This window comes from Diabrotica undecimpunctata, chromosome 8 (assembly GCF_040954645.1).
Source record: "Diabrotica undecimpunctata isolate CICGRU chromosome 8, icDiaUnde3, whole genome shotgun sequence".
Classification (NCBI taxonomy): domain Eukaryota; kingdom Metazoa; phylum Arthropoda; class Insecta; order Coleoptera; family Chrysomelidae; genus Diabrotica; species Diabrotica undecimpunctata.
Window position 1 is genome coordinate 113,448,056 of NC_092810.1, and position 22,889 is coordinate 113,470,944.

The window sequence follows — 22,889 nt, forward strand, 5'->3', positions numbered from 1 at the left end:
ATAAGGGGACAGAATAATATTTTTTTTTCCGTCCGAAAATCCTTTATAAAAAGAATTAGAAAAGGCATAGAAATCGGAGGAGACCATGTAGAACATTTAGTTTGAGTTTTTGTGAGTTCTTTTAAGTTAAAGTGTTAGTTTTGATTTATCGTCAAAACGGAAACCTTACGTTAGTTGCAACTTTGTTTATTAGTTTGGTATTTGATAGTGGAATTGTAAATAAAATACTATTTCTTGTCTAAGATTATGCCTCTGTGCCAATTTTGATAGCAATTTATAAATATATAGGGAAACTATTAGCAAAAAACGAAAAACAAAAATTAACTTTAACACTTCTTCTTCTTCTTCAGTGCCTTATCCGGTCCGGATGTTGGCGATCATCAAGGCTATCATGGTTTTGTTGACTGCTCTGCGAAACAGCTCCGCTGAGGTCATCCCAAACCATTGTCGGAGATTTTTCAACCACGAGATACGACGGCGTCCCGGTTCTCTTCTGCCAAATACTTTACCCTGCATAACAAGTTGAAGAATTCGATATTTTTCTTCGTTCCGCATCACGTGGCCGAGGTACTCAAGCTTGCGTTGTTTAATTAAATTAAGCACTTCTTTTTCTTTTGTCATGCGCTGTAGGACCTCAACGTTGGTGACATGGTCCACATAAGATATTTTTAGTATCCTTCTGTATATCCACATCTCGAAGGCTTCGATTCGTTTTTCAGTGGCTTGCGTCAGTGTCCAGGCTTCAACTCCATACAGTAACACTGGAAGAACGTAGCACCTCACTATTCGCATCTTGGTTCCCAAACTAAGATCACTGCAGCACAGCAAGGATCTCAACTTAATAAATGTAGACCGTGCCATTTCAATTCTGGATCTAATCTCTTGAGCGTAGTCCCATTGTACGTTGAGGGTAGTTCCGAGGTAAGTGAATCTGTCGACTCTCTGGATCTCTTCGCTACCCGCCATTAGTGCCCCGGGATCTAAATTTGTACGGCTGACAACCATGAATTTAGTTTTCTTAATATTAAGGTTCAGTCCGTATGTTACGCTCACAGTTCGCACTCGGTCTAGTAAGGCCTGCAGATCGTTTAGGCTGGTTGCTAGTAACACAGTGTCATCGGCGTAGCGGATATTATTGATGTATTCACCGTTCACTCGGATTCCCATGTCTAGGTTTGTGAGGGCTTCATTAAAAATCTCCTCAGAGTATATATTGAAAAGAGTCGGCGATAGCACACATCCTTGTCTTACTCCTCGCATGATCTTCACTTGGTCGGTCAGCTGGTCTTCGACCTTGACTTGAGCACGCTGGTTCCAGTATAAATTCATGATGATCCGAATGTCCTTCTCATCCAATCCAACTCTTTGTAGTGCGGTGACCATCTTCTGGTGCTGACAACGGTCAAATGCCTTGGCGTAGCCTTGGCAACTTTAACACCCTGTATCTTTTTTCTCAGTAACATTTTATTAAGGCATATTTGGCCCAATAGCCATATTTTGGTCCAAATAATCTGTCCTTAGTCTATGTCCCAATAGTTATGACTCACCCTGTATATCGTCATCATAGATTAATAGAATGTTGAGAATTTCTTGTATTAATTTGATACTCAGTAGAAGCTGCTTGAAAAATTTTAAAACTTTTATTGCGACAAATAATTGTTTATTTTAATTTAATCCGTTTATAAATATATATTTTTTTAATTATAAATTTTTAATTAACTATAACATAATTTTACATAACATTTGCAATTTGTTTTTATATTAATAACTTAATAATTCAGTAATTAAAAATATTACTTACTTCATGTGCGCACTTAACCAGGAATGAGTTAAAACGGACTCTAACTCTTTAGACAAATTTTTAAGGTAAAATCATGTCGATAATAGTTTCTTCTTCTTCTAGAGTCGTCTCCGCTAATGAAGGTTGACTATAACCATTACAAATTCGTCTCTATCTTCTGCTTTTCTTGAGAGCGTCTGTGTGTTTAACCCGGTCCAGTCACGAATGTTTTTCAGGATCAGGACCCCTCTTTTCTTTGATTTTACCCTTCATATCAGCTGCAACAACTCGTACTTATCATTTCTAAGTATGGGCCCCAAATATGCTGTCTTTCGTTTTTTAATGGTGGTCAAAAGTTCTCTGTCTCTTCTCATTCTGTGCAACACCATTTTGTTTGTAATATTATCGGTCCATGGTATCTTCAAAATTCTCCTAAAAAGCCACATCTCAACTTCCAGTTTTCTTATTAAGTCAACATTAACAGTCCAGGCTTCGACATCATAAAGAAGAATAGAGTGGATATAACATTTTACCAACCGATATCGGATTTGCAGATTTAGTCTTTATTTAATAAGAAATTTCCTTACCTTTAAAAAGGCTGCTCTTGATTGCTCAATATCTTCATTTTTTATTTGAATCCTTGTAATGACTTTGTCCTTCTTACTTGGTTTTTGTTTTTTTAATGTTTATTGTTAAACCACACTGTTCGCCAGTGTCACAAATTGTGTTTAGTAACGTCTGCAGGTCTGTCTGACTTTCAGCGATAATGACTGTATCGTCAGCATAACGAATGTTATTTATATTTTCACCATTTATCTTGATCCCTTCTGTACAGTTTTCAAGTACTTGCGTAAATAACTCTTCGGAATATATATTAAATAGTATTGGTGAAAGTACACATTCCTGTCTCACTCCTCTACCTATCTGTTGCGCATCCGTGCTATTTCCATTTAATGTTACCACAGCTTGTTGGTTCCAATAGAAATTTCTCACTATATTAATGTCATTTTTGTCGAGTCCTTTGCTCTTTTGACATTCTATAAGAATGTTATGTTTAACTTTATCAAAAGCTTTCTCATAGTCTATAAACGCAACGAAAAGATTTTTTTGTTGGTCTCGACATTTTTGGGCAAGAGTTGTGAAACTATACAGAGCTTCTACTGTTCCGAAGCCGTTACGAAAGCCAAACTGTCTATTACTCATATCCGCTTCGCTCTTTCTGAATATTCTTGCATGTATAATCTTTAAAAATGTTTTTAATAAGTGTTATATTAAGCTGATTAATCTATAGTCATTATAGTATTTGAGGTTCTTAGTTTTTGGTAGCGGAACAAAGGTTGGTAGCAGCCATTCTGTAGGTATTTCACCAGATTTGTATATGTTGTTAAAGAGTACAGTTATTGCACTTAAATGGTCTTCGTCTATAAGTTTAATCAGCTCGATATGAACTTCATATGGTGCAGGGGCTCTGCCAGATTTTAAGTTGTTTATAGCATCTTGGACTTCAGATTTTAATTATATTGTAGCTTCCTCGTTATTAATTTGTGTTGGTTCCGTTCTTGTGTCCATGAAAAGATCTTCAATATATTTAGTCCATACTTGTTTTATTTCAATTGGGTTATTAATAGGTTTATTGTTTTTGTCAATTAATCGGTTAGGTGTATTTGTTCTTGATTTTCCAGATGATTCTTTCACTTTTGTATGTAAATTATAATGATCATGCTTTTTCTGCAATTGTTCCACTTCGATGCATGTTTCCATCATCCACTTTTCCTTATACTCTTTTATTTTGTTCCTAATTGATTTATGTAATCTCTGTACTTATACGGGTTTTTGTTTCTATATTTTCTTCTTTTCTATGATTTCCAGTATTTCTTGAGTCATCCAAGGTTTTCAGTTTTCTGTTTTCTTTTGTAGAGTTTATTTCTGTGTTTTTATAACAGAATCTTTGATTTTGCTCTACTTAACAGTTTACTAAAAAAATTTTCGTTTTTTTAATATCTTACAAAATACGGCCCAATCTATGAAAAGTCAACCCTTTTTGTAAAATTTTAGCAAATGGAGGTATTTTAGGATTTTAAACTTTTGTTAATAATAAACACTTTTATTTATCTATTTTCAAATTTTCATCTTTGATTTATTTTTTTGGGGTTTTAACCAAATTTAAAACTGCCCACCAAATTACTTTTAAAATGATTTGTAACCTCGGAAATATTTTTTGGATGGTGATAGAGAGGTCACGAATGGAGACACTGCGGACAGCAGCCAGATGGTTGGTGAAGAGCGAGTCGTGGGTTCGAAAATAGCTTTTGGAACCGGGAATGGGTCCAACGGACAAAATAAGTAAAGATAGGACAGGATAAGATATAATAGAGAAGATACGGAAATAAACAAAAAGATGGATGGGTACAATTATCAAAGATAAGATAAAATAGAAAAAGGTGGCCACTTAACTTTTTGGGGTTCAAGGGGAAAATTAAGAAACCCTAGGAACGAAAAAAAGGAAAGATATTTAGGTTCTGAGACCAAGTCCAAGGAAAGATATTAATATTTAATTATCAAATAAATCTTCTCAATACACTACATAAACAAATAATAAATATATTAGGTGGATTCCGTTCACCTACTTACCTACAAAACTTAATCAGTCTGATCTTTCTTCTGGTCGAAGGTACATTACTAATTTAATGTAATAAGCAAATATTCAGAGGTATTATTTTATCAGGAAACTTATTAGAAGTCGAGAAATAAAATTCGTTAATAAAACAAAACAATATATTCAACAACACAATTATATAGGCGGCTATATTATGTAAACAAGTAAAAAAATGCATTATCAATTAATGAATAGTTGTATACATATAGAAATAAACAGTATTATGATTAAGAAATACCTCTACAGATTTAATATAATGAAATTATGCAAAAATTAAATTATCAGCGAAGAGAGCCTGATAGTATTTAAAAAAATTCAACTAAAGCTGATAAGAGAAATTTCTCTTCGCTGTTTATGGGCTTTTCTCGATAAGTAAATTAAAAATGAATAGCAAATAAAATAAAGTTAATTAAAGTTAAATTTAAAGGAATATAAAAAGGTTACAAGAATTCTGTATTCTTCTTCTTCCTTTGCCCTATCCGTTTCGGACGTTGGCTATTAACAAGGCTATTTTGACTTTGTTTACTGCACCTCTGAACAGTTCGGTCGATGTTAGTCCGAACCATTGTCGCAGGTTATGCATCCATGAGTGTCGTCTTCTTCCCGGTCCCCTCCTACTGTCGATTCTTCCTTGGACTATTAACTGTAGCAGCCGGTACTTAGTATGCCTCATGACATGTCCGAAGTACTCAAGCTTCCGTTTCTTTACGGTGAAGATTATTTCTTTGCTTTTGCCTATTCTCTGAATTACTTTCACGTTAGTGATGTGGTCTGTCCAGGATATCCGAAGAATACGGCGATATATCCACAGCTCAAAGGATTCTAGTTTCTTCAGGGTGGCTTCCGTTGTGGTCCATGCCTCTGCTCCATAGAACAAGACCGGGAAGACATAACACTTGACCAGTCTTAATTTTAGTTCCATTGAGATTTTGCTTGTGAACCACTTTTTCATATTGTTGAACGCGTTTCGCGCATTTTCAATTCGTGATCTTATTTCTGTTGACTGGTCCCATTTTGTGTTGACTGTGGTTCCAAGGTATGTGTATGTCTCCACTTGTTCTATTTTTCGGTTGTTTAATGTCAATTGCATCGGAGGTTGTTGTGTTCTGCTGATGAGTATGCATTTAGTTTTGGTTGTTCTAAATGCATTGAGTTTTAAACCATAGTCTTGACTTGCTGTGTGTATGCTTTGCATGAGTCTTTGAAGCTCGTTGCAGTTATTTGCGATAATAACTGTGTCGTCAGCATATCTAATATTATTGATTACCTCTCCGTTTACTTTGATACCCTCCGAAACTTCTCCCAGTGCTTCTCTGAAGATTTGTTCAGAGTATATATTAAACAGGAGCGGCGAGAGGACGCATCCCTGTCGTACACCCTTTTTAATATCTATCTTCCCACTGTGTAAGTTGCCCATCTTTATCTCAGCACTTTGGTTCCAATAGAGACTGGTTATTATGCGCAGATCCTTGCCATCAATATGCATCTTCCTGAGCATTTCCATGAGTTTATCATGTTTGACCTTGTCAAACGCCTTAGAGAAGTCGATGAAGCACAAGTGGACGTCCTTGTGCATGTCTCTGCATCTTTGAATTAAAACTTGCAGACTGAAGATCGCCTCTCTTGTGCCCAATGCGCTTCGGAATCCGAACTGTGACTCCGATATATTTGCTTCGCATTTGTTATATATTTTATTGTGTATGATTTTGGTGAAAACTTTGGTAATGTGATTTATCAAGCTTATTAAGCGGTGTTGATCATAGTGTTTTGCACTTGGTGTTTTAGGTATGGCTACAAAGGTCGATCGAATCCATTCGTCCGGAATCTCCCTTTGTCTTAAATGGTGTTAAAAAGGCCTGTCAGAAAATCGAGGAAGTGGTCATCCGTTTCGCATAGGAGTTTTATGATCTCGCCCTGTATGTTGTCGGGACCTGGTGTTTTGTCGTTTTTTAGCGATGAAATGGCTTTTTCCACTTCAAACCTTAGTATTTAGGGTCATGTCGTCATCTTGGTCCACTGTCGCTCTGCGTTTATCGTTAAAAAGTCGTTCTACATAATCTTTCCATGTGTCAATGAGCTTCAAGTCGTCTGATATAAGGTTACCGTCTGCGTCTATTAGTGTCGGGTGGGGATTATTGGTTTTCTTTTTAGTTGTTAATTCTTTGATTTTTTTGTGCATGTTGTGGTAGTCAGATCTTCTGTCGCATTCTTCGATTTCATCGCATTTCTCCTTCAGCCAGCGTTCCTTCGCTTCCTTTATCTTTGTTTTTATATTGTGACTTGTTTCTTGATACTTCACTTGATTTTTGCATTTGTGTTGTCTTCTTTCTTCCATAATATCAAGGATTTTATCCGTCATCCATTTTTTCTTCTTTACGCGCTCCTGTAACAGAAGTGTCTTGTTTGTCATTTCAACAGCTCTTTTTATTTCTTCCCATTTAGCAACTGCGTCTTGTGCGGGTTTACTCAAGTTTCCAATGTTTCTTCTTAAGGATTCCTGTACTTGTTGTTTAATGTTGGGATCCTTTAATTTCCTAATGTTTATCTTGGTTTTGTTAGGCTTCCTTTCTGTATTATAAAAATTAAACCAACCCTCACTTGGTTTTAAGTGAATTATCTGTCTCGCACTGTTGTTTAATAATTAGCTGTTCGTACTGAGAATTAAATGTTCCTAAAAATTATTGGTGAGGAGTTCTTAATAGCTGCTTGAAAGTTCGTATTAAAATATTAAATGTTCCTTTAATTAAATTGCTAAATGGGTAGTTAACCTTAACTACAGGTTAAGAAATGGTTTGAGGCTGATTCGGCCAGGATTGGGTAATATGATTACATACCATATTAGTCACCCAGATAATTGAAGGTAATATGATTACAATAACTTACAATGAAATTTAGATGACTACTGGACTACTACTGATTTTTGTTATACTTTATTAGTAACAAGCACTGAAGTTAATTAAAATAATGGTACCAATAATGGTAACCATATTTAATCTAATATGGTATTAGAAAGAAAGAAATATATACACACTTAAAGAAAAAATTCACAGAGAACGGTAAGATACGCAAGCGTCTTACTCAAAGACTGCCCTTCCAGAAGTGATATTCTTCCTCTCAAAATTTCACAAGCTTCCAAAAAAAAAGGTGGGCTAACCCCCACTTAAAAACGACAGGCCAGACTGTATCCATTTCTAGAAAGATAAAAAGGTTCTAACTAACATAGGAAGTAACGGGAACAAACGTGAGAAGAGATAAAAACTTCTGAATTACGTTCTCTAAGAAAAATACTAGTGCTTTACGACGATCTTTACTAAAGTTTTAAACAGAACCCGCCTGGAACCGAAAAAGAATAATCCAAGCCCTACCATAAAGTATACTACTTCGGCGTCTTTTTATAAGTATATTCTTCCGTACTCTGAGAAGTCGGTATGTTCCAATAAAATTTAACAAAGATGAGTGAGCCCACCCGCATAGCTGTTTGCGAATACGGCCATGGGTCTCAGCAACAGAGGTAAAGGGATTTAAAAGTGTTTATTATTTTAATTATAAAAAAAATGTTACAGATTTACTTAATAGATTTTGTTTAATTATTTCATCGTCATCATCATCATCAATGGCGCCACAACTCTTCGTGAGTCTTTGCCGCGTTTACTATTGCCTTCCATGTTTGTCGGTCAATAATTTAGCAATCTAATTTTTTTAAAAAGCACTGAATCTTTTCAAAACTAGACGGTACAGAAAGTAAAGGATGACCACGAAGTAGATGGATTAATGACGTGGAGGAAGACCTACAGATTCTAAGGATCAGAAGATAAATCGACAGGTGTCGCGACTTTTTTGTAAGCAGGCCAAGATCCACAATGGATTGTCCAGTCACTTATGAATGATGATGAATCTTTTTAAAATCTTGTACAACAAAAACTAAACCATATCTAACTTAATTTATGGAATTGAAATTGGATTATTTGGATGGTCTCAAGAAAATTTTAAAATTATACAAAATTTTTTGGCTCATAAACAGAATAACGTACTGATGCAAACAGATGATGAAAACAAAGAAAATATTTTGAAGCAAGTTAAACAGGCTTCAAACAAATATAACGACCTAGATATTATTGGGCATGATGTAAATGAGGACAATATTTTGGAGGAAATGGAAAAAAAGGAAAAATGGCATAGATCTTTAGAGACCCAACTGGCAAACAACAAAATTAAATCTTCAATAAGACAATCCTGTAATTGTTAAATGACATGCTGCCATAAGATCACTCTGAAGATAGTTCTTATCAATGAAGATTAATGGAATATGAATCGATATTTACAGCGACTATGGCTTTTATCTAAGGTTACCGAAAAACTTTCTAAAAGAAAACTTCAATAGGGAGGTCGAAGAAATATTACAAGAAAATATATGTTTTCACACAATAGCAATATGCACCGACTGTCTCCGCAGTTGACTCAATCAGAAATATATACTCCATACATCCCATTGTACAGTGCATCCACAGTATCTGCCAACAGCAGTCAAAAAATGGTGTTTCAGTAACTATCATCCGGATACCATCCCATGTTGGTGTCAATGGAAATGAGAATGCTGATTATGTAGCAAAACTGGCCTGCTCCTTAGAAAATATGAAAAACATACAACTTCACCAAGACCTAAAGGCCAGTATTAAGAACGACGTACTAAGCACTTGGCAAACACACTGGAACGTGCAAAATACAAAACTACGCACAATTCAACTGTTAACTCCATCACCATGCCTCAAATGAGCACAAAAACAATATTATTATCAGAAGGCTCAGAATAGGTCACACTCGTCTTACTCATGGACATCTGATGTCTTCTGAAAACCATCCTCGCTGTGAACATTGTAATGAGTCCTTAACAGTCCAGCACATATTACTAGAATGCGTCCACTACAAACCTCAAAGAGACTACTGCAACATTCAAAATAATTTAAGTGATCTATGTGGTTCTACAAACATGTACCGTGCCATAATTCGTTTCCTAAAAGAACTACTTAGTATAATTATATTAAGATGTTGCTAATGTATCCTAACGTGTATATAAACAGATTGTATGTATATGTATGTAAACATAAACATGTTGTAATAACTTTGTACCAGTGTCAATGGCCCACAGTTGCTGAGACACTTTAATTAAAAAAAAAAAACAGAAAGTCATATTTAGTTACTCTTTAGAGAGAAATCATTATTTCTAGAAATAATTAGACTTAGATTTGGGATTTTAATTTTATCCAAAACTTGCTACCATTTCTGTAGTCCAAAGGGGAGGTTACAGAATCCACAGATTTTACTTGATCTTGTTAAATCCTAGTCTTACCTCATTTTTTGTCAACGATTTATTTGGATTGTGGATAGAAGCCAAATAAATCGTTGTCAAAAAATATGGTTACAAGAATATAGACAGAAAATCATTGACGCAATGTTACTTTAAGAAATAACGTAAAAGGAAGTAAAATAAATCATCACTAAGACAATCAAATTTGTATACAAAACAAGAAATTATAACCAGACAAGCAATAATCATTAATTTAGTTAATTGGTGTTCTATGGCCTTGTCTTCAGATGAGTGTTAAAAAATCAATCAAACTTAATTATTTCCTTGTAAAATAGGCTTCCCATTCTGCAAAAATATTAAATATATAGTGCCCTTGATTTTCTCAAAATAATAATGATCAATTGATTATATCGCGTGATCTACCATTAATACTTACCTTAGTACTTATTCCTAACTAGGTCACATTCTTTTATTTCGTCATAAGGTCGATTCTAATATTTTGGCAGCATAATCTCTAATGGTCCCAGCTACTCCTATCTTTGGCAATAGCGGTATATAAAAGACACAATAATCATTTTCAGATTAGTATTGTCTCAGTATTAACATTATACACATTAACATGTTCTCAAAGGCAAGTATTGCATTTGTTTCTTAATTGCTGTACAGGTTGGTGTTGTGGGATTTGTTTTGCAATCGATGTAAAAGATACTCGGTATTGTGAAGTGATTAATTTTTTTTGTAGTTTATAAACATCATTACTGGCGTTTGGTTTTAGTACGTTTTTTAAATAAGTTGACTGTTAAGATTATTTTGTAATTAATTTTGCATTTTATAACATTATTTTGAAATATTTTCAATTTGTTTTTATCATCTGCTCATTTTCTATATGCCCTTTTATTCAATATTTCATATATAGTTTATCTAGTTATGTTGCTTAAAATTTATTTAATCAATTTTAAAGTTAAATAATATATTTTTTGAAACTAAATAACAAATTAAAGTTTAAAATTCTTTATAATATTTTTCGATATCCAGCCAAAAGATTTTCAAATTAGAGTCCGGAAAAAATTTAAAGTTCAAATTGAAAATAAGGTCTTTGTACTTTGTTTGCGGTTACTTTTAAAAATATATTAATTACTTGTATTATTTTTTAAACAAGCTTTTGCTTAATTCATTTTTTAAAATAATTTAAGGTAAATAATTTAAAAAATATTTCTGTCATTCAAATCAAATTTAATTTTTAATAGTAAATAATTTAGTATTTAAAAAGTTTTAATTGTTGACCCATTACTTTCATTAGATTTACCTTTATGTGTAATTATCTGTCTTGTTTGTTTTACAAATCTTCTATCTCAATTTTACACGAATTATTTCTATTTAATTTCCCTTATGAATTCTTTTTATGTCGTCACTTTTTTTAATTTTTGCCTCAATTTTCACTCCAATAGTAGTAGTATTTCGTTTGCTATTTAGTGTCATCTTTTTTAATGTGTTTCTGTATCTATATTATGACCCGCTGTTTTCAGAACTAAGTTTTTAAATGTATTCCAATAATTTTATGGATTCCAGTTGAGCATCTACAAAATAGATAATTTCTATTATACGTTTCTAGTAATACTACGTTTATGACATCGAATAAATCTTGAATATATTAGTTTAAATATCTGATCGGTCTCTTTTCTAAACTTCCGTCATATTTATATAATGTTCCTAATTTTTCTTAATTAAATATACAATTCGAAAAAATGATAACTCTACCATTTGTCGTTTAGCATTTGCTCCCCCTCAAATATTGTGTATTGTTAATATATTTATTTTTATGTGCTATCGGAATGATATTATATGTACAATGATGACTAAAATGAGCCAGATATGTATTAAACAACTCGGCGGCCAGAATAAGAACAAGAATATAAGCAAACAATTTGTGCACATACGAGACCTAACAACTATATCTTGGAACAAGCAGGTTTTTCTATGATATAATATGGAATTGTAACAGTTTCATCATCATCACTAGCTCGACAATCCTTTTGGGTCTTGGCCTGTTCCAGGATTCTTCTCCATTCTGATATGTTTCGTTCTTTTTTTCTCCAGTTTTTTATTTTATAAGGTTCTTATATCATTTTCTATTTGTTCTAAGTATCTCAGTTTCGGTCTTCCTCTTGTTCTTTTTCCTACTGGGATCTGTTTGAATATTTTGTTTGGTATTTCGCCCTCTTCCATTCTTTTTACATGTCCTATTCAACGTAGCCGTCCTATTTTAATGAATGTTATAATATTCGGATCCTGGTATATTTTGTATAGTTCAGAGTTGTATCTTTTTCGCCATATTCCGTTTTCTTTTGTTTCCTTATATAATGTGTCGCAAGGTTTTTCTTTCGAAGGTGGCTATCAACATTTTCTCTCTTTTAGTGAGTGTCCAGGTTTCTGAGCCGTATGTGAGTACCGGTCTTATTAGGGTTTTATATCTTAGTTTTATATATTAGTTGCCTAATTAAGCCATGGTAATATTTATTTGCAATAAATATTCGCCTCTTCACTTCCTCCGCCACGTTATTAACAGACGTGACTAGGGATCCAAAGTATATAAAGTTTTTTACCCCCTCAATGTTGTTTTCTCCTATTGTTATATTTTGTGGCTGCCTTATTTCTGCGTTTTTACTTACCTGCATATATTTTGTTTTGGTCTGATTGATTTTAAGACCACTATTGTATGCAGCTTGTTCTATTTGGTTGTATGCCTCTATCATTTCTCTTCTTGACCTTGCGATTGTATCAACATCATCTGCAAATGCTAGTATTTGCACGCTTTTATTAATGATTGTTCCTCGTGTATTGACTGTTGTGTCCCTCAGTATTTTCTCGAGTACGATGTTGAACAAGATGTATGATAGAGCGTCTCCCTGGCGTAGTCCCTTTATCACATCTATTGTTTCCGTTAATTCATTTTGTATCCGGATTCTACTTTCTACTTTTAGAGTTTCTTTTATTAGTTCTATTGTTACAGTTTAATTGTATATTTTATGTTTAATTAATTTAATTAATTCTATTTAACTAATTGTTTGATAATAAAAAAATGCTGACAGCGAAATATTGGAACAAGAGGTTTTTAACAAATTAAAAAATAATTAATAAGGGTAACTTTACCCTTAGCTTGAATAACAACCTGAATTTTATTAGGCATTGTGTCTACTAGGCCTTCACATAATTCAGGGGTGAAACTATCCCATATTTCTCACAATTTAGCACGTAGTTGTGGCAAAGTACGCTGAGGGTTATTTCTTAGGCGTTCATTCATTTTATGCTAAACTGGCACTATTGTATTAAAATTTGGGCTGCTAAAAGGATGTGACAAAACTTTAACATCATGTTCTTAAATCCATTTTTTGATAAATTTAGCCGTATGGCATGAGGCGCCGTCCTATTGAAAGATAAAATCTCCAGACTGATATAACTTTGCAGCACTTGGTAAAAACGAATGTTCAAGGATATGTTGATATTTGGCTACGTTTAGTATTCCTTTAACAAAATGTAAAGTTCCCAACCCTCTGGTCGACATAAAAACCCCACACCGTGATGCCCTATGGAAACTTTACAATCCTTTTGAGTCACTCCTTATGGAATGCTTTTGTTTTTTTTTTTCGAATCACACGCTTTCGATAATCTTACACGCAGACATTTAATTTGCTTTCGTCGCTATAGATAACTTGCTTCCAGTTATGTTTGGTCCACGAAAGTTTTGATTTAGCCCAAATATAACGATTCCTTATTTGAGTTTCCGTTAACAATGTTGGCTTACTTGAATAATCCAACAAATAGAAAATTTATTTCTCAAAAAAGAACCTATCAAACATAACTTATAAAAACTAAGATAGCTTTTGTGGATATGTTTACGACACAATTCTATGAAAACATTTATCCCAGTTTCTCTATTCATATTCTTACATATTTCGGAATATACATATTCTATTCTATTCTTACGTGAATATACATATTCTAATTAAATGATGTACCCTCCTTTGAGAAACAGCTTTTGGACGACCTGAGCTTTTGCCGCGAACATCAAAACCGGCAGTTTCCCAATATTTCGTGCTGTTGCTACAGTCAATTCACTGAAAAATCCACGCATTGTTTTTTCTTTATTGTACTGATGAATAATATGTTCTCGAGCTTTTGGATCAGTAGGTTTTCCACGTGCCATTTTTATATTTTACTCGTAATAAAACTGACGGTTGTTAACTATTCATCAAATCCTTCTTTGCGCCAGACTCATAAAATTTAAGAAACGGAAGGAAAAGCAAAAAATGTTCTAATATGTAGTTGTCAGCAGTTTTCTCTTATCAAGCAATTATTTAAATTGTAATCAATATAAAATATATAATTAAGCCGCAAAAATAATTCCATAGATCAGAAAAAATGTTTTTTATATCATACTTAACATTAAATAAAAAAATATTGGCGAATTGGCATTATATTCGCAAAATAACTGCTTGTTCCAACATATAGTTGTTAGGGCTCGTAGTTCGCACTATGAAGTTTAATGGGAGCTCCGCCCTAATAGAAAAACTAAAAAATAAAAATCCTGACATTTTTTGTTGCGAAAACCGTGTTTTAAAATGGAGAGACATTAAATAGTTAAATTATAATAAAAACCAAATCACACCCTTTATTGAAATTTACTTTTATGATGAATTGACGCATGACACAAAGCCGCAAGCAAACAGAAACGAAAAAGCAAGCATTGTTGCTGAGTCTTCCAGAGAAAATGCAAATGACTAATAAGACGATTAATATTAACCTTCTCTTCTCATGGCGCCGTCTCCTTTCGAAGGTTGGCAATCTAAATGGCAATTGTAGTTTTGGAAACTGCTGCGCGAAAGGTTTCTGCGGATGAGCGGTCGAACCATCTCCTCAGGTCTTTCAGCCACGAGTTCTAGCGTCTGCCTACTGATCTTTTGCCCTGTACTTTTCCTTCCAGTATAACTTGAAGTAATTCGTATCTTTCGCCTCTCAACACATGACCCAAGTATTGCATTTTCCTCTCTTTGATTATTCTTAGTAATTCTTTTTGTTCACACACGCGACGAAGTACCTCAACATTAGTAGCTCCTTGTACCCATGGAATTCTCAACATTCGTCTGTATATATACATCTCAAAGGCATCTATTCTTTTTTCTATTTTAGAGTCTATTGTCCAACTTTTACAGCCATACTGTAAGACAGAAAAAACGTAACATCTGATTATTCGGATACTAAGCTGCAGATATAATATAATATTTAATATTATATAATATTAAATTAATATTTTTTTTTATATTGATACTCGTTCCTCTCCAACAATTTCCCTAAAATAATTGTAGCAGTATCTTCTTATGTACTCTAATCTGGATATATATTATAAATTGTTTCATATATATAATTCACGTGCTTTCATTCTGTTTTTCATATTTTTGTCTTTCCTTAGTTTTCTATAGCATTTTTTTAGCTTTCAAAAAAAAACGGTTTGTCAAGAGATTCTTATAGATTTTAGATAGTATTGGTAGTAAGCTAAAAACTCTATTTAAAGTAGCTTCTGCTGCAGATTTTTCGGGTTCAGCTATTATTACGATTTTAGATTTTTCGGTTTCCCAATAAGCAGACAATCAGTGGGAAGATCACCAAAACGAAGGAGTAAAAACATGCTGCAGCACATTAAAAAACAAACAGGGTCATGTCCAAAAAAAAAAAAAAAGAAAAAGACGAAGGTAACAGCATGGAATTGCAAATATGCTTTGTCGCAACTAACGAGTACAACAAAATATTAGCTTTCTGTGATTGCAGGACATAAAGAAATTGTTGGTATTCAGATTATTAAACTCTTGGTAGAGAATATTATTCTGAAGCTATTTTGATGTGGCCTCTTGAAGCAAGTATTATTTTTATTGGGAATAAGCCACAATTTAAGTTTAAAACAGGTTTATTGACGTTTCAACGTTAAAAATCGTATTGTCAATGTTTTGAATTTTTAAAACGATTGCCGAAGTGGAAATTGAAACATCAGTAAACTTATTTTAAATTTAAATTGTGTTTTTTTAATAAAAATTGTAATTGCTTGCTGGAGAAAGAACTATTATTCCTGTAACCATACCAGGAATACTATTTTAAAGTATACAAAAAACCCACACAGTGAAAGATGTCGAAAAAAAAAGAAACTTAGTCCAGCATACTAAAAAAACCTTCCAGGTCAAAGGCAAGCCAAAAGGTTAAAATATATATTGACTTGCTGTGAAAAAATTCTCTTAAGGCTTTATAAGACTGAACTTGGACTAACCACAAATATTCTCAGTAGATCCTGCTCACCCAAATATTGACTATACAATAAGCAAAGTGGACAAAGCAGTATGCAGATTCATTTAAAATGCAGAGGAATGAAATTAAAAACATGACCAGGTAACAAATATCTTTCCAAAATGGATAATTTGCCTTCTTAAAAGTCTAAATATGTTGGACTAAAAATAGATGTAGAATGTACTTAAAAAATTTTTCGTCGCAAAGTTGCGACGATGTATCACGTTGATTAATTGATTTAATTTTAATTAAAAGCAACTCTTGTAATAACTTTATTATTAAAAAATTATAACCACGAATTTTTGTGGTATTTGTTAGATTTATAATAACAGTATGGACTATTATATAAGTGGACTTAACTTTGGATACCGTTACAAATTTGGTTCACTCTTAAGTCAAGGTAGTCAATTATGTAGTTTATAAGTTTCTGTTATTTGTAAAAATACATTTTCAAGTGTTCAAACACATGTTTTCTTTTTGGTTTTGGTTTGCTGTTTACCAACTGTTAATTTTATTATTTATTAGTGCTAAATATTGCTTGCCATTACTTGTTTGAGGTCTTTTTGATGTTTAGTTGATTTTCGTATAGAGTATTGGATCTTATTAATAGTTGTAATAATAAGTTTTAATAGGCATTTTTGAATCGCTTAGTTTTTTAGGTTTAGCATAAGCCTTTTAAGGTTTTTATTTCTTCTAGTTAGTGCCGACTTTTTTTGAGTGTTTTAGTTTGTTACAAAGACCTTTGCACTTTTTACTTTTAAGCAATTTTTTCTGTTAATTACTAGAATAATTTTACTGCGCTTTCTCCATTTTTATCTGGTGTTTTTCCAATAAATAATGCACTACCAAATTATTTTATTGCAAGTATTTTAATAATGATAAAATTCGTTTTCTTAAATGACATCAAATGTTTATGTGTTCAGTAACTATAAACCCCGAAAAAACGGTATTTTTAAATACATAAAATTATGAAATAATTTTCTAATTACAGATCCTTGCAATCGCTACATTCGTAGCCGCGGCTAATGCAGGTTTGTTAGACTATGGACACGCCCCAGTAGCGCACTCCTACTCAGCACCTGTAGCTCACGCATATTCGGCACCTGTAGCCCATGCGTATTCCGCACCAGTAGCTCATGCTTATGCCGCACCTGTAGCTCACCACGCATATGCTGCTCCAGCTTTGGTGAAATCTGCTCACCATGACGTAGACTACTATGTAAGTAATAATGTAGTTATGTTCTAGTTTTTTTTTATATTAATTACTTTCAAAAGATAAAGAGAAGTATCGTTGATGATAAAAGATAATAAAGGTTTTTGACTATTTGGGAAACACAGGAGAAAGTAGGAGGACAGAAAAAAATATACAAAAGTTGTACAATAGATTCTCAGATAGGAAAGGACAATCTCAGAAAGGCATTCTGATATATTATAGATAAGATATATTATAACAATTAGCGTATCTAATATAGGAAAGCAAAGAATAAAAATCAATACAGCTATAGGATCTGGTAAAATAAATAAAGAAATTCTCACTTACCGAACACACCTATATCAAACCTATACAAAAATGTATATATATATATATATATATATATATATATATATATATATATATATATATATATATATATATATATAATACAAGTTTCCAGATTCCAGATGATTAGTTTACGTCTGTAGTATGCCCTTATTAAAGAAAGTACCTTCGAAAAAGTACTAAGATACTGTACTTTTATGTACACATATTAAAAATATATAAAAAACATTTACAATATACATCATAGAATATTAAATCATTCAACAACAGTTGGATACATTTCAATTTCGACTTGGAAATAGTCTTCCAAATAAGGAAGATTCATTCATACATAGGAGTTTATTAATATCTAGAGGTATATTGATCCACAAGGAAAATTAATTTCGTGTAGTCAGCTGCATACCATAAATAACAAAAATTTTATTTAAAAAATCTTAACTCTCTAAAAAATCAAGCTCGTAGGCACTTCGGCTCAGGGCCAGCAATCAAAGTTTAGGAGACTTAAGTTGCCATGAAGTAAATTCCATCTAAAACTGAAATATCCTAGAATGCTATCAGCAATAATGTTACTTCAAATTAATTTAACTATATTTATTTAAAGGGTTTTTTCCGTTTATTGTGGCTTCACAAATGTATAACTAGTAAAACCACCGATGATGGAATAGTCATTCCAAAAACGGTTTGTGATGTAGCTTGAAAGGGTTCTTTTATTTTATTATACCTTCAATGAACGATTTTTTAAATGAAAACTTTGTATATTGATATCCGTTACGCGTTTTAGAAGAGCTGTGTTTTGTGTCCCCCTTACATCTCAATATAAACCAGCGTTCTTAACTTGAATAATAGTTTGGATCACTCTATAAAATCTGCTTCAGAATTAAGAACGCCAAAATATTTTACAGAATGAAAACTGTTCTTTGTAATCAGCATCTCAATTTAAAAGATATAATTCAAATACTTAGTTGTTAGATATTGATAAGCTTGCTATAAGGAGTCTATCTTTCTTTCTTCCTTTCCCTATCCGTTTCGGACGTTGGCTATTAACAAGGCTATTTTGACTTTGTTTACGGCACCTTTGAACAGTTCGGTCGATGTTAGTCCGAACCGTTGTCGCAGGTTATGCATCTATGAGTGTCGTCTTCTTCCCGGTCCCCTTCTACTGACGATTCTTCCTTGGACTATTAACTGTAGCAGCCGGTACTTAGTATGCCTCATGACATGTCCGAAGTACTCAAGCTTCCGTTTCTTTACGGTGAAGATTATTTCTTTGCTTTTGCCTATTCTCTACATTACTTCCACGTTCGTGATGTGGTCTGTCCAGGATATCCGAAGAATACGGCGATATATCCACAGCTCAAAGGATTCTAGTTTCTTCAGGGTGGCTTCCGTTGTAGTAAATGCCTCTGCTCCATAGAACAAGACCGGGAAGACATAACACTTGACCAGTCTTAATTTTAGTTCCATTTAGATTTTGCTTGTGAACCACTTTTTCATATTGTTGAACGCGTTTCGCGCTTTTTCAATTCGTGATCTTATTTCTGTTGACTGGTCCCATTTTGTGTTGACTGTGGTTCCAAGGTATGTGTATGTCTCCACTTGTTCTATTTTTCGGTTGTTTAATGTCAATTGCATCGGAGGTTGTTGTGTTCTGCTGATGAGCATGCATTTAGTTTTGGTTGTATTGAGTTCTAAACCATATTCTTGACTTGCTGTGTGTATGCTTTGCATGAGTCTTTGAAGCTCGTTGCAGTCATTTGCGATAATAACTGTGTCGTCAGCATATCTAATATTATTGGTTACCTCTCCGTTTACTTTGATACCCTCCGAAACTTCTCCCAGTGCTTCTCTGAAGATTTGTTCAGAGTATATATTGAACAGGAGCGGCGAGAGGACGCATCCCTGTCGTACACCCTTTTTAATATCTATCTTCCCACTGTGTAAGTTGCCCATCTTTATCTCAGCACTTTGGTTCCAATAGAGACTGGTTATTATGCGCAGATCCTTGCCATCAATATGCATCTTCCTGAGCATTTCCATGAATTTATCATGTTTGACCTTGTCAAACGCCTTGGAGAAGTCGATGAAGCACAAGTGGACGTCCTTGTGCATGTCTCTGCATCTTTAAATTAAAACTTGCAGACTGAAGAGCGCCTCTCTTGTGCCCAATGCGCTTCGAAATCCGAACTGTGACTCCGATATATTTGCTTCGCATTTGTTATATATTCTATTGTGTATGATTTTGGTGAAAACTATGGTAATGTGATTTATCAAGCTTATTAAGCGGTGTTGATCACAGTGTTTTGCACTTGGTGTTTTAGGTATGGCTACAAAGGTCGATCGAAGACATTCCTTCGGAATCTACCCTTTGTCGTAAAAGGTGTTAAACGGGATTGTCGGGACCTGGTGTTTTGACCCTTAGTATGTCGGGTCCAGTCATGTCGTCATCTTGGTCCACTGTCGCTCTCCTATATAAGGAGTAGAGGCGTAAAAATAAAAAAAAAGCTAAAGAGAAGCCTTCGAAATGTGGTAAAGTTGTCAAGTGATGAGTATTTAATGGGTGCAAGGAGTTACTAAAGCAAATGTTTTACAACGACTAGATTAAGTCAAACTGCACTGCATAGATAACTGCAAAAGAATGAAGCAAAAAGAGGAAAAACTTTTTATGTTGTAGTATGTTAGTGAAAGTAATTTTATAGACTCAAACGTATTTTTAATAAAAGCTTATAGTTGTTATTGCTATTTTTCTATGTATCATGTTAACAGATACTGTAAATTAATTCTACAATATTTGTTACATATGCTTTAAAAGTAACAATGCTCTTAAATATGCGTGAAAAATAAAACCAGATACAGTGAAAATTTCAATCAGAAACTCCTGTTCAGTATCAGAGAACTTTATATATACCTGAAGAATGTTTAGTGATAATTATTTTACCTTGTGATACATCATCAACTGTAGTTACTAATTTGGTAATTTGTCCACTATAATCACGAATATACACTTTTTTGTTAAAATTTTCAATACTTTTTTGTTTCCATAAAAGTTTTAAACCAATACCATTTCTGTACCATTTTTTAGGCCCATCCAAAATACGAATTCAACTATGGAGTTCAAGACGGCCACACTGGAGACCACAAAACCCAACACGAAGTCCGTGATGGTGACGTAGTGAAAGGCTCCTACACCGTAGCTGAACCAGACGGTACTCTCCGTACTGTTCACTACACCGCTGATGACCACAACGGCTTCAACGCAGTTGTAGAAAAATCCGGACATCCCGTTCACCCAGCTCCAGCTTATGGACACGGAAAAGTACTCCTAGCCGCTCCTGCTGCCCACCACGCTCCCTTGTACCATCATTAAGGCACTCAGTTTGTTCGTTGATTTTTGTCTAATTATTTATTTTTTGTTTTACTTGATTTATTGTGTAATCCATTTTGTATATATTATTAAAAAGCAATAGACTGAAAGTGGCTTTTGATTAAATTTCTGTCTCAATATATACTTTCTGACTTAAACTAATAATAAAAAACAAAACATAATATAACCATCCTCTGAAAGCAAAACTAATACCTATTAGTTGATATTTTTAACAATATTTTTATTCACCATGACTTTCCTGATCTATGGTCGCAAGCAACTATAATTCCAATCCTTAAATATAATAAACCAAAAGACGATCCAAATTCCTATCGTCCAATATCACTTACGTGTTGTACCTAAAAACTTTTAGAAAAAAATCCTTAATTATCGTCTTAAATGGCACCTCGAAAACCAGAACCTAATAAGAATCAGACAAAGTGGATTTCGTACGTGTAGATCCACAAAAGACAATCTAATAACACTTGAATCAAGTATACATGAATCCTTTCTGCATAACCAAAAACTTATTGCCGTATTTTTTGACATAAGAAAAGCGTTTGACACAACATGGAGACATCTTATACTAAAAACACTCCAAGAATGGGATGTTCAAGAGCATATGTAGTCCTTTATTAAAAATTTTCCAGAAACACGAACTTTTCGAGTTAGAACCAATGGATTTACATCTTCCAGACGAGTACTTCAAAACGCACTTTACAAGGATCTACTCTAAGTCCTACTCTCTTTCTAATTGCAATAAGTAGTATTATACATCAAATAAAACTACCTGTATTTACTAGCCCATATGCAGACGACTTGGTCATTTATCTAAAAACAAACAACGTAACTCTGGGAACACATATACTTAAAACTACCTTACACACACAATTAAAAGCTGGTCGCAAAACACGGGGTTTATATGCTCTAGTAAAAAGACACGTTATTTAATTATTAGCAAAAGAAAAAATTATCCTAATGTTTAATTAACACTAAATTGAGTGGTCCTGAAGCACGCAGAAGAAATAAATTTCTTAGGACTTCCTTTTGAACGTAACTTAAACTGGGAAGGCCACATAACCAATCTGCAACGTTCTTGCCAATCCAGAATTAATCTAATAAAAATGCTGTCAAATACCTCTTGGGGGCAGATACAACAACCTTACTTACTCTATACAGATCACTAATACGAAGTAAAGTAGACTACGGCTATTTATGCTACGATACTGCTAACAAAACATCTTTAAAAAAAACTTGACTACATTTAAAATATGTGCTTGAGATTAGTTTTAGGTGCCACAAGAACTAGTCCAGTAAGTAGCTTACAAGCTCTGGCTAATGAACTGCCCTTAAGCCAACGAAGCCAACTCCTATCACTAAATTACGTTGCCAGAATTTCAGCAAACAACAGCAACATAACCTACTCAACAATACTTTGCAGAACAAATATATCTTCCGATCTTTACAGAAACATTGCGATAAAAAAACTACCATTTCCTGAGTGACTAAAACGTATTGTTCTTAATTTAGAACATTTCAGTCTTACTATGCCTCTTCATGTAAATTTTCCTCCTTGCATGATCAAACCTCCAAGAATAGACACGTCTCTAAAAGAACTCCCGAAACATTCCACACATCCTTTCCTTATACAGCAAGCTTATAAAAATGTAATATCCAAATACCCAACAACCCATCACAATCTTCACTGATGCTTCCAAATGTGATGAAGGACATGCTGCAGCCTACATCTACGAAAACGTCAAGTCTACCATACGAATCCCAACAAATTGTTGTATATATATAGCGGAGAACTTACGGCAATTCACTAAGCCATGAAAAATTATGGTTTTATCAATGAAAGCAAATTTGTTATCATCACCAATTCAATGAGCGCATTACTTGGAATAAAACAGCTAT

At 33.6% G+C, this 22,889-nt stretch overlaps 1 protein-coding gene across 1 annotated transcript in view; it reads left to right on the top strand.

Annotated features, from left to right (window-relative positions):
* LOC140449058 (uncharacterized) overlaps nucleotides 1-21,082 on the top strand; it is a 41,284-nt gene extending 20,202 nt beyond the window's left edge. Inside the window, exons 4-6 of the mRNA XM_072542198.1 lie at nucleotides 10,328-10,372; nucleotides 17,063-17,290; nucleotides 20,691-21,082. Of these exons, the coding sequence (XP_072398299.1) occupies nucleotides 10,328-10,372; nucleotides 17,063-17,290; nucleotides 20,691-20,975 (558 nt within the window). The 3' untranslated portion in view covers nucleotides 20,976-21,082. The remainder of the gene's footprint in view (nucleotides 1-10,327; nucleotides 10,373-17,062; nucleotides 17,291-20,690) is intronic.
* Nucleotides 21,083-22,889: the final 1,807 nt, after the last annotated feature.